The 13,201-nt window shown below is 28.8% G+C and overlaps 1 protein-coding gene across 3 annotated transcripts in view; it reads right to left on the bottom strand.

Moving 5' to 3' along the window:
* Positions 1 to 13,201, bottom strand: part of LOC113552204 (E3 ubiquitin-protein ligase MYCBP2) — a 271,715-nt gene that overhangs the window by 17,429 nt on the left and 241,085 nt on the right. For all 3 annotated transcript variants that reach the window (XM_026954950.1, XM_026954952.1, XM_026954951.1), the window contains exons 42-44: positions 2,063 to 2,212; positions 1,608 to 1,686; positions 1,347 to 1,522 (exon numbers count right to left, since the gene is read on the bottom strand). In XM_026954950.1, the coding sequence (XP_026810751.1) occupies positions 1,347 to 1,522; positions 1,608 to 1,686; positions 2,063 to 2,212 (405 nt within the window). The remainder of the gene's footprint in view (positions 1 to 1,346; positions 1,523 to 1,607; positions 1,687 to 2,062; positions 2,213 to 13,201) is intronic.

Below are 13,201 nucleotides of genomic sequence, written 5' to 3'. Positions count from 1 at the left end.
GTAGGAAATTAAATCCTAACATTCCCAACTCTGATAACCATTTTCCGTTTTCATAAAAATAAAAATCTAATTAAAAATATGTAAATAATAGAAATCTTTTAACTTATCAACTTAATAATTGACTTAACTTGATTAATTAATTATCCCGATTTAACCTGTTTATCTTGAAATATTTCGATTACTTATTAATTTTTAAATTAAATTATAAAAATGATTTTTCAGTATTTGCGATGGGTGAGACTTGTGAATTTTCTATTACGGTATCAATCTAATCGCATTTTGGTTTAATCCACGATTAAATTTATCAACAAAATAGTGACGTGCATACGGCAGCAGAAAAGAGAAGATTGACTCACCTCACTAATATATTTTTATAATTTTAATTTTTGTTTCGATGAACTCAGTTAAAGTATTTTTTCCACTCGGTATCAACTTTCACCTCATCAACGTTCTCTTTCAGCTAATAATGCAAGTATAATTTTGCATACGCTACATTGTACGCCAATCTGGCCTCCAAATTTAGTAATATGAGCTTTACTAATAAAAGTGTTTGATTGTGTAAATTATAATAGGTATATGTTCCTAATAATTGACGAGATATTATAATACCTTTGTTAAAATCTCATTAAAATAATAATAAAAAATAATATTTTTTTGTATTCCAATTTCCGAGTAAATATTTATCCATAGATGGATATTTGTAAATAATACGAAAAAATACGGGTACGTGATAGTCAACGATAGTTTGTCGATCAATATCAAATAACAATGTAATTAATGTTCAAGTGCTCAATGTTGATTCCAAGAAAATAAACATGAAATAATTTAAATGTATACGCCGATATATTATAGTATACACTATAATGTACTTTAATATTAAGTATAATTTATTATATCGACAATAGCGTAGGTCTAAAGAAATAAAGAGTTGTATTTTATGTAATAAGTGTTAATGACAATAATTATGACTGTATAAATTATATAATTAAGTAGTTATGTTTAAATGCTACTTATGTTTGCAATAATATATAATATATTTTGTTTAAGGAAAATATTATTTAACCTCCCGAGTAACGAGATATGGATAGTCTTAGCAGTATGTATTATATGTTTATGAAATTATTGACTTATCACAGTTTTAAATAAACTTGAACGGTGAACCGCCGACTTACTATTTGCTGAGCTCTAATTTAACATATATATATATATATAAACACATACTCTCAAGACAAAAATACTAAATACATGAATACATCACTAAACTAAATTATTATCAGACCCTCAACATTAACAATATCATAAGAATAATATAATATTTTAATGTATATTATAATTAAACAACTTACACGTTACGTCTGTTTTGCAAGCGTTTTTATAAGGTTGTTGTTTAGCCACAGCGTACTTGTTTCCGGCCGTCTTACGCGGACTACTCGGTGGTATCATTACCATGTTCCCGTTGCTCAACCGACTGTCTTGGCCAATGGGTCGGTGATAAGGTACCGACAAAGGGTTGGCGTTCAATCTGAAAAATTCAAAAAATTGTACGGTCGTATTAGTTTCAATGCTAATTACGAGCGCTATCGTCAACGATTGAACGTTATACTTACCCTTCTATTGCTTTCGCGTCCTTTTTCCGTTTCGGCGAGTACTGTTTTTCCAATTTTTCGATTTTCAGATCGTTGTCATCTGAAAATCAAAAATAACCCATACAATATATTCTGTATAGTCTGCAGTAATCTATCGTTATCATGAGTATATCTAGTGATAGTTGAATTGAAAATAGGAGGGGCACAAGCAAAACAAAAAAGGACGTTCATAAAAAACATTTTAGTACTTTAGATTATCACGTAGAATATATTATTATAGCTTGTAGAGTGTTCGACAAAGTTTTAATATTATTGTCTGACTTTACGTGGTAGAAATAAAAATAAAGTGAGAATCATTGTTAAGAAACATAATAAATATACATAAAATATGGACGCCGCATAATTAAATGTTTAAAGTTAGGTATACCTACGCGTTGAATCATGAAAAAACACCGAGGGAAATAATATTATCTCACCCATTGTGTCCAACTGCTCGATCACGTACAAACTCGAGTTGAAACGTTGAGGCTGTGTGTTGGCGTTGTTACTCCTGTTGGTCACTTTCAGATCTCTAACCTCGTTGTCTATTCGCTGCACGAAACTCCGCATGTCTTGTCGCTCATTTTCTGTAAAAAATTTACATTTGTAAGTTTCGACTGATATACGAGAACATGCGTAATAATAATGATGTATCCACTATTCAACATCGTAAATTTATCGTCGGGCGAATAACGACTGTGCTGATTTTGTTAATTTCCATACCTATATAATAGTATGTCTATGGATATTTGGATATTAGACGAATCCGTCGTACAAGTAAATATCGATATTTCAACTAAACAATTTTTGGGTATTATAGGCTGGTTCGACCGAGTTCGCGAAAAGTTCCAATTTTTTTCATCGTGACAATCGAATTCTTAAACATTATTATTATTATTATTTTCGGAAACCTATATATACTTGAATATCTATAGTACCTATTACTCAATCTGATCTGGTTTATATCAGTGCAGCACTGTAACCTGAATTGGACAGGACCATGGTATGTTTTGGTTCAATGTTATGAGATACAATTATAAGTAACGCGATTTGGTTTAATCCAGTTTGATACAATTAAAAGTAAATTCGGTTTAAGTTTCGACTAAGTTTAGTGTTGCAGTTCAGTTCAATCTAATAAAATATATTTGTATTTAATAAGCAAGTCAATTAATTCGTAGGTATTATCAACTTAGAACGTATTCGATTTAGCGTAATATACTATATGATGTTTACTGTGATTCACGCTGCAACAAATGTCATCATCGACGTTGGCGGTATTGGTCATTACAATATTGTTTTATACTTATTGTTATTTAAAAAAAAAAAAAACATTAGGATTGCTACTAGTTGCGTCTCGAGTATACTAACTTAACTTTTTTTAATATAAAATTATACATCCTAAGCTTCATCGACTTATGACTAGATACAGAATAGTACGCCTAAAATGAAAAACGTTAATACAAAAAAAAATACCAACGACATTCATGTATCAATTAAAGTGGTTTCTATCCGTCATTAATAAACTGATATGTGAGTGCGCGTATTATATACGTGCATGAGCTAGGCACATTGTTTTGAAGTCATTACAATGCATTCTCATATATACGACAGTGGTATAGAATGCAATCGTATGTCATATCATGTGTAATATCTGTCTATTTATATAATTTTTTCCAAGCATGCATGGTTAGGAATGCGTTCCATACGTGGACCCGAGAAATTTCGTGTCTAGAATAACGCGTATAATATTAATAATTAAATTAATGCATAATATTGCCAGAAAAATTATAAACGGGACCGTCGCGACGCTTTGTCTCGACAACAATTAAAAAATAGTGTGCATACCGCCGGTGGCTATTAGCTGGACAGAAAATAAGAAACAATATAATACTGTTGTACAGATGATAATAAGGTTGCGTTACTCTCGCGTTTGATTTCACTGCGACCACTCGGAAATATACGTATAGTATAATGTATAAAAGTAAATCAATATGAAATATTTATACACGGCGCTGATTGACGGTACTTAAATACTTGGTTTTCTTATATTTCCCCGAGGACGCAAGCGGCCTGTATTGTATCATTATTTGTATGCGTTCGCTTGAATAGTCATCGTTTCGATGGGGTTGTCGTTTGAAAAAACAAAAAAAAACTAGATATTTTGTTCAGCGCAAGTCGAGATGGCGACAATGCGAAGAGCGCGAGCGGGTTTATCATGCGCCGACAACATAATTTGCCATAATTAACAGAATGTGTGTTTATGATGGTATTATGTAATATGTGCACGCCACCGCAAGTTTCGTTTGGCGCGAGCATATTTAATGAGAACGAGACGGTGAAAAGAAACAATAACAACAGTTTTGATTCGTATACGCGTAAGCGCACGCGCGTATAATATTATAACTGGTACGCAAACGTCGAGATGAATAGTAGCCGCAAAGGTTGTATTCCAAAAATATAAACGGATAAAACAACGTTATACCTGCATAATATACCATGATATACGCGCGTACATTATATAAACCCGTCTTAAGGTACTGAAAATCCTTATATAAAATAAGTTATTAGTTTACAACTATTATTAAGTATATATGGACGAACATTGCCAAGTATAAATTACAAACCACATCGTAGACGTGGTATTACTGGTATTATAGCATGTTACGCGCGTTTATGATAAATAAACTAAAGCAATAGTTATATATATATATATATTCAATATAAAATACGACTAAGGAATCCAGAATTTTTAGATTAAAAACTGCCGTTTATTGTAGTTTTAATGAAAAAAAATGGCATGATTATGGGATGATATTTTGGGGATTATGAGATATAATTTTATTTTAAATACTGCTTGAAAAAAGTTTGGCAGCTTAACAAAGCTCTGATTGTTATTAATTTGTACCTAATACGAATTTTAAATTAAATACCAAATATAATGCTCAAAATGGATATGTCATTTTTCTCTTTTAGTTTTAAAATAAATATTTTATTGTTCTGAAATAGTACTATAAAAATTCCTGAATTATGATAATATAGTCGATATGTGTCTACAGGTTTTGATTAATTTGTCTTTATAGTTTATAATTTTGCAATTATGCAACAATCACACAAGAATGTTAATAGCATCGAAACACCTGTTCAAATGTAATACAACAATTTATCTAACATTTTCAATACCAAACATTTTTAAAAAATACCAGTAAAACGTGTATTTACTGTTATATTATAGCATTTTTTGATAACTTTTATAATATAAGTTATACTTCCATTTTTTATTATAAATTTATAACATAAAATAATACAATATAATATACATTCATATTGTATTCAGTATTCACATGGCGACTGGGACAAGCTTGGTCGTCGACAATCACGTCATCGGGTCTATATTGGGTAACTCAACACGTTAGATGAAATTATATTGGTCAAAGTGTGTGTTTTATGCTGATCGAAAAACTTAAACGGTAATTTTGAACAAATATCTCCAAGATGAAGACACTTGCATTCACGGAGTTCCCTTAAAAAGATGAATTATTATCGTTGACGTTTTCTTATAAAAAAATATTATTTATATAAGTTGTCGCATTATCATATCTGCAGGTTGTAATATAATAACAAAGATATTATACCGTAAACAAGTTATTTCGTTTCTTTGAATTATGTCAAACGGAAAATTACATTTCGAAGACATTTTTTTTTTTTGTAATAATAATCATAATTATATATATATATATGTATATACATAGGTACGCTAGTTATTTACTTTAAACACACGGTGCAGGACCACCATAAAAAGAGAATGAGAAAATCGCAGGAGGTGGGTAGTGGAGGTAGCGGTGGCGGTGTATATAAGCCGGGGAGCCTTAAGCCCGAGGGAGACCATCGCAGTAACTCCGACTAAAGCTCTTTAACTGTGTCCTTTGAAATTTTGTTTACAAGTCGTCAACGTGTGCTATTGACGTTTTTCTCGTGTATAAAGTTGCCGGCAGTGCAATGCATAAGAGACCGACCAAGATTACGCTGCGGGTATAGTATATTATTATACTACATAGTCAAGTTAATCTATTATATAAAATAAACACGAGACTAGCGGGTAAAATGAACCGGATATTCACCTGCGGCATCAGTTATACATTATACGCATCTATACAGAGCGATTCGTCAAGCATGATCCCTTATATCTACTTCGATTACGCAGCAATTCAAAATCTGATTTTTTGGCATTTTTAAATATATTCAAAGAGTATATTTTCAAATTATTCAGATATTTTTATACTACTTAATAGCAGTGCTCTGTGGATGTACAAACTTCTGTTTTCTTATCATTTTCTACTATGAATTTGTTAACAGATAATTTTTTTTTCAAATTTCAACGTATCAAAATTAAAACTCCAATAAATAGTTTTCGAGTTATTTAACTTTGTGTACAAACAATAATAGGTAAATATTATAATTGTAGGATATTATGATATAGGTAGTACCTGTGAAGAACATGGTGATTGAAAAAATTATCATAAGTATTTTGATAACTGATAAACTACATGATTGAATTTTCAACAAAAGTATATCAACTCTTTAAAAGAATTATTTTGTTTTAAACAAAATATATCCACTGTATAATTTATAGTAAAAAACGAGGGTCGTCCTTTGAAAAACCGAAATTGTTATCATCAAATGAGACTCCTAAAGTATAGAACAAACACATTTGAACATCAGAATTTGAAATTATTGAAAAAATGGAGGGGATCATGCTTGATGAATCACCCTGTATATTGTGTGTTGTCTGCGTGGTTCAAAGGACTTTCTCTTTCGCGTTTCGTCAAGACCGATAGAAAAGATACGCGTTTGAAATATTCCATTTGGAAAATTTTTAATCTTGATCTTAAACCACGCTGACAGATACCCTACTACCTATATTAAAAGTATTTATTTGACTTGTTAAAATTAAATTCTATGCATTTTTATTAAACATATTTTCGCAATATTTTATTGGTTCCACGGACGTTGCTTCATCGTCACTTTAATTCATAACGTTGTATAAACTTTGTTATTTTGAATCACTTATTGTAAATATATAGTCACTGTGTATAATATATAAAGTCATGTATTATAAATTCATAAATGAATATATTATATAAATAAGCACTGGCGCGGTGACCACTGACAGACTACTAGTAAACTATGTGTACAAAATGTTTGAAGTTTATACCGAGTTGTTGATTATTGATTAGGAAATTACAAGAAATATATAAATAATTTTAATTAGAATTTTTTCCATTTGATCAATTTCTTTTTTAGAATTTAACATATTTAAATATTATACGTGTGTTAAATTATTTTATTGTATTTTTATGCATAATAATAAAAATAATAATTTAACGTCTTTATAATATATTATTATTTTGGTTGTTGATTTATGAACATATAGTATTACTAAATATTATTAACATCATGATTTGACGGCAAAATCAACAGATTTGCTGTTAAAAGTTAATTTATTTTTTAATTTAAAATTTATCAAAGACTTTTAATCGTGGCTGGATTTGTATAAAACAGTAAAATATTAAATTATAATTTAAACGTTTTATTTGAAATAGCCTACAGGTCAATAAAGCGCTACGCGTTCACCATAATAATACCTATATAGCTTGTTAATGCTGGTATACAACACCTAGATATATCTAGTTATGATAAACCGGTAGAACTTTAAAACTCGAAAACTTGTACAATTGCGAAGAAAAAGTTCTCTTGAGATTGTTCATAGGTACCCTAGATTATAACGAACACTCATTATGTTACAAAAACTCGATATAGGTAACTCAACATTTTTTTTATCTCTTCGATTTACAATACAAACCTATACATGTTTTCTCGGCGTGTAATAAATTTATATGAATCATTTGATTACCTAATGTATTCAACTTGCGTTTACGATTAACTTTGAATTTATGATTTTTATTTTTACTATTGATTTAAACAAAAATAGATTTTATACTCTCTTACGTAGTTATATCAGTTATATCGTCAGATACTATGCGTAAAAGTATTTAATAATTTTGATAGTGTTATTTAATTAGATATTCAAACAATTGTATGACCAATGTAAATACGTCGAGTTCTTCAAATTTATTTTAAATTTAATCAACTGTACATCGTTCAATATTTTTTATATGTTATAATTATTTAATATTTACTGATGAACACTTTTTTGTTTTTAACAAAATTTTAAAAAACAAAACAATAAGAATTTCTATAGCTAAATAGAAAATCATGTAGTTGCTTTCGTTGTAATTACAAAAATAAAACAAAACAAAATCTAAATTTTTAAGGTTTGTATGATCATTTTAAAACTGTGATTGTTGTTTGAGTCAGTTTTTATAAAAGTAATTATTGCAAAGCCCTAGAAATTCATTTAATTTCAAAATTGGCAATAATATCATCTTCAGAAGAAATAATATATTTTGTAATAATAATATAAATATTTACAGTTTTGATGAATAAAAAATATCTAATAAGTTTAAAGTTGGCTATAACTATAGAATTTGGTTACTGAGTAAAGTATTACTTGAAAGGTTTAATATAGTTCACGGTTAAATAACTTATAAGTACCGTTTATATTTTTCAAAAATATTAAAACAAAACTGAATGGATAGGGTTAAGTGTATTGGATGTCAGCCATTTATAGTAATTAAAATGGGTAAGGGTTTGGTTAAGCATTGGTTATATAGAATTTCAGAAATAGTTATTGGAAAAAAAAATGTATTCGCAAAAATGTTATCAGTTCACATAAATTTAAAACAAATCGTCAATTATACGAAAATTATTATTTCAAATTAATTAATTTATAAATGACTTCCTAGAAAATAAGTTAATTTATTCGTACTATGTGTATATTTTAGCTAAAGATGAAACGTCTATCCGTTACGTTTTCGTGGATTACTTGGAGATATTATACCTTTGAATGTTAACCGTTTCCGAGTAAATTAGAATGTGTACTTATATATTATGTTAAACGAAATACTGACAGTATACATATTATTTAACAGATTCGTTAAAGATTTTCGAAGAAAATGTGATGGGATTCGCCTATTACCTGAATTAATCGAGTACACGTAATAATACGCAACTAGAATAATAATAAATATTATGACGTATACTGTATACGAAATATAAATATAAAATATTTTCTATATTGTAATTGCCATTAAAGTAGTATTGATTAGTAAATGGAAGTTAACAGTAGTATTAAAAGTAAACTTTAGTTTTCAATATTATAAATATACATGAAATAAAAACCAAATATTTCGTTTAAATCTCGTCGCTTGTTTTTGAAACGATGAGTTCTTTTTTATCACTATAACTGGTGATGAGTGGTGTTTGATCGAGAAACGATTTTTCCTCATTAACAACGATCGAAAACTGTAGGTAACACATACCCAAGCTAAAAAGTACGCACATACCTGTCGCAGTTTTTGATCAATAATTTGGGGTCGTAGCTACAATATAACGATATAATTTATTACGAGCCCTCGGTGACTTATTAACGGTGATATATTGGGTAAAATAAGCATTAACAATTTATATATATATATATACATGTAAACAATATTATAGTAATTGATAATTTTGGGCTTTCGTCCAGACATATTAAAGTCGCCTGGCACGCGGCCCGAGCGCGACGCGAATGTGTAACTCCTTTTTCGGCGCGTGTATTTACCGCGAGATAGGTATAATGACTTTTGGCGGGCGCACGTCAATTTATTAAATTCCTTCTCCGGCGAAATTCGCTTCCATGTACACGCATACCTATGTACATACATACGCGCACACGGAGATTTTAATTATTGTTTAACGGATGCGCGCGTCCGTCTGCCGGTGCCGCCACCGCCGCCGCAAATTGAGTTACCGTACGCGTTTAATTTACCGACCGAAATCCAAAACAATCCGCGCGCTTGTAATGCTATTATATACGAGTGCAACAAACAAATTAGCCGTGTTCAAGTCGTGGAATTCATCACGAGACTACGTCGTTTTCACGGCATAACTTGTGTGGCAGACGACGACGGGGCGGTGGGCGGGCGAGATGGTAGAAGAAGGTCTGTTACAGGTATCGTTTTGTGCACTAATGATAATGGCAAACAATGGAAACATATTATTATATTACTGTGTGTTTGTGCAATATTTATTGTTTGAAATGTCATCGAAAAAGTATAATATTATGTTTAGCCGAATAGGTTTACTCTGTGATAATATAATATTATAGTACTCGATAAATGTGCACAATATGCATTACGGCGCTGTACACGGAATACGGATACTGCGATATTCCGAGAATGTTAAATTTCGACGGTCTAAAAGCACATCGTAATATTATTATACATTATACCGTCGATATTATATCAAACTGCAGTTCATCAAACACGTCATAGCTGTCCTGCACCCTTCGATCTATTATAATTCATAACTAATCTTGCAAGGTTTATATATGCGTGCGTTTTGTATGCGCACAACGATCGTCAATTATTTTTTCAACGTTCAAATGATATTTTTTAAGATTTAAATAATTTCGTGATTTATATTTTCGAAAACTTTTGTGATCACAAAATCGATAAATTAATAATTATAAGTAATCAATATAAAATCACGAGCTCCAATACCTACGAGTACCACCTACTGCTATATCATTATAGTTACATTATTGTAATAATATTATTAATGTAATAATATGCCGATGGTTCTACAAACATGTTGTGTAATTTTATTTTATATTAGAATTTCATACTTATAATATTGCATTTTAGAAGTTGAACATTTTGAAACTAAACTTATTTGAATAGTACATATTATCACATATCTATTCTACCACATTAGTACACGCCAAGCTATTAAAAATACATTTATCTTAGTAAAGGATTTCAGACAGTTTAAACCACACTACGATGACGAAAACAAAATGTTTTATTAGAAAATTTGCATTTCAATTTATTTAACGTATACTTTTATTGTAAAATGTTTGTTCTGACAAAAACATGTAAATTGCGCCCGTCTTAGATAGAAAATAATTAGTTCATTAATTAATTGTTTTAATATTTGCAATCATAACAGTTACTTGCTTTATAAAAATGTAATAATTTGTTACATTTTGTACAAAACAATAAGATCAGAATTCCACGTAAGATTTCAAGTTTGATTTTTATATGGTGTTTAAAATAAAAATAATAAAATTTCTCTTTTTTCATCAACTTTGGGACACTAAAAATGCTTTGATTTAAAAAAAAATAGAGGTGTCTTTTAGTAGCAAATTTTATCTAGTTGGTACTTTGGACTATATATATATATATATATATATATATAAATGAGAATTTAATAAATGTTTACGATATTAGATAAAATATTATTTATCCTCAATCAAATTTGATAATTGAAATTTTCTTGAAATGTTCATATCATTATTTTCATTATAATATGATAAAATTTTCAAAATTGCTAAAATTTTTTGGATAATTTATATACATTAAAATTTTTTGTTTTTTTTTTTCGATACAGATCAATAAAAAATATTTTTGAGGTCAAATTCTTTAAAATTTAATACAATATTTCAGAAGGGTTGTTTTAATGTCTGTATAAAAATATTAAAAATATATAGCCTGCTATATTTTGTAGTTAGAAATTCATAAGAACTTTTCTTATTATTTTCAACTTTTGAAAATTTAATACAAGATTTCTCATAAATAGTTCATATTGAAACCATAAAATATAAAAAAATGTACAAAGACAATTATTTTTTATAGATATTTAAAGCTGAAACTTAAATGAAATTTTTAATTTCAAGAGAAATAATGATGTTAATTATTTTGTTTTAATTTAAAAATATTATTTCTGCGAACCTAAAACTTTTACATATTATATTATATTATTATAAATGTTATCATATGTAATAACAATTTTAATTTATTTCAAAATATTTATACTATGCATTTATTTTTTACTGTTTAACGGTATTTACAAAAATACATAATTAAATAATATAAAGTTGTTACAATATGGTATAATTGTATAAATAATACATATTATTCTAATAATTGAACACTAATAACATAAAAAATTGCAATATTTTCACTAAAAATTATATCAACCTACCGTAATGTTAAAAATAAAATAAACCACCTTTTCAATAACTATAGATATATCAAAAAACACACCACGAAATATACCTAGTGATATAGCCTGACAGACCGTTACGCTCAAAATAGTTTTTTGTGCACAATTATGTAACATTTAATTTAAATTTAATACACCTATAATAATGACCCATAATTCGATATCTAATATACAGCAGAACTTGCAAGTAGAAGTCATGACTACCTTTTTACAGCTGTATTGAGTTTATATATATTGCTTATTTAAATTGTTTAAAAAATTTTTACAACGTGATTTCAGAATTAAATATCAATAACAAATATACCAATTATAATAATTATTCGCAGTTATTTAAACTTATCAAAATATATAGGCGAACAATATTCAATACAAATTAATGGCGTTTAATTATTAATAATTATTAAATCTTTATCAGTTAACGATGGCGGAACACCCGCCAATTTGTATAGTTCTATTGCATTTATATATTATAAAATCTAGAGGTAATAGCCAAAATCAGTAATTAATTATAATTGTATACGTCACTAAAAAAGCGCAGTGGTGTGTGAAAAGGTTCCTTCTTTTGCGATGAATCGTACGGGTATTTTATTGTATCAATAAATACGAACGTATAGGTACAATAAGATAGGTTATTTTATCCTGATTAATTGAACCGCTCTTCCAGCAGTAAAGCCTTTGTCATTGTCCTAACAGTATAGGTTTAAGAAGATAAGGGTCATATTTGGGTTATAATAAATTAATGCATCCACATTAATACAATAATAACCGGTCAAACTTTCAGAGTTTCAAGACTTGATATAATAGATTTAAAATTATAAATGACTTTTTGTTAAATATTTTTATATTTAAATTTATTTAATTGCTACAGTTAAAATCAGAATGTGTACACTTGTGTACATAGTATATACGCCGTGAAAAATCAACGAAACAGCTAAACATTTAGTCAGTGTGGCCGCATAGCTCGATCATACGGTTGACCTGCATGGATTTAATCGGACGATGATTGAGACAGGGGCTTATTATCGGCACTCCGTGGGATTACTACGTACAATCCACTCCCGACAGACTGCACTGGTCTTAAAATTCGACAGAATTTAACGGTAACGTGGTTAAAATTAAATGTACCTATACTAAAAGTTTAAAAATATCATAATATTCTGGTCTTTTTATTAACATGTTTAAATCATATAAGCGCATATAATATAGCTACCTATGGTCTAGACTAATTGTAATACATAGTGGATTTTATCAAATAATTTATTTATTTTATTTATTTATTTTTTTATAATCTGCTTGCCGCGAGAATGCGATTGCGCACAATCCCAAACGCAAATTTACCCCACCTCAACCATCCAAATTCTTATTCTTCGACTCTAGTCATATGTGCGAAGTAACCACGTTCTTTCGAAAAC

Source organism: Rhopalosiphum maidis, chromosome 2 (genome assembly GCF_003676215.2).
Source record: "Rhopalosiphum maidis isolate BTI-1 chromosome 2, ASM367621v3, whole genome shotgun sequence".
Classification (NCBI taxonomy): Eukaryota; Metazoa; Arthropoda; class Insecta; order Hemiptera; family Aphididae; genus Rhopalosiphum; species Rhopalosiphum maidis.
Note: the sequence above shows the minus strand (reverse complement) of the source record. Positions and strands in the feature narration are given on the sequence as shown.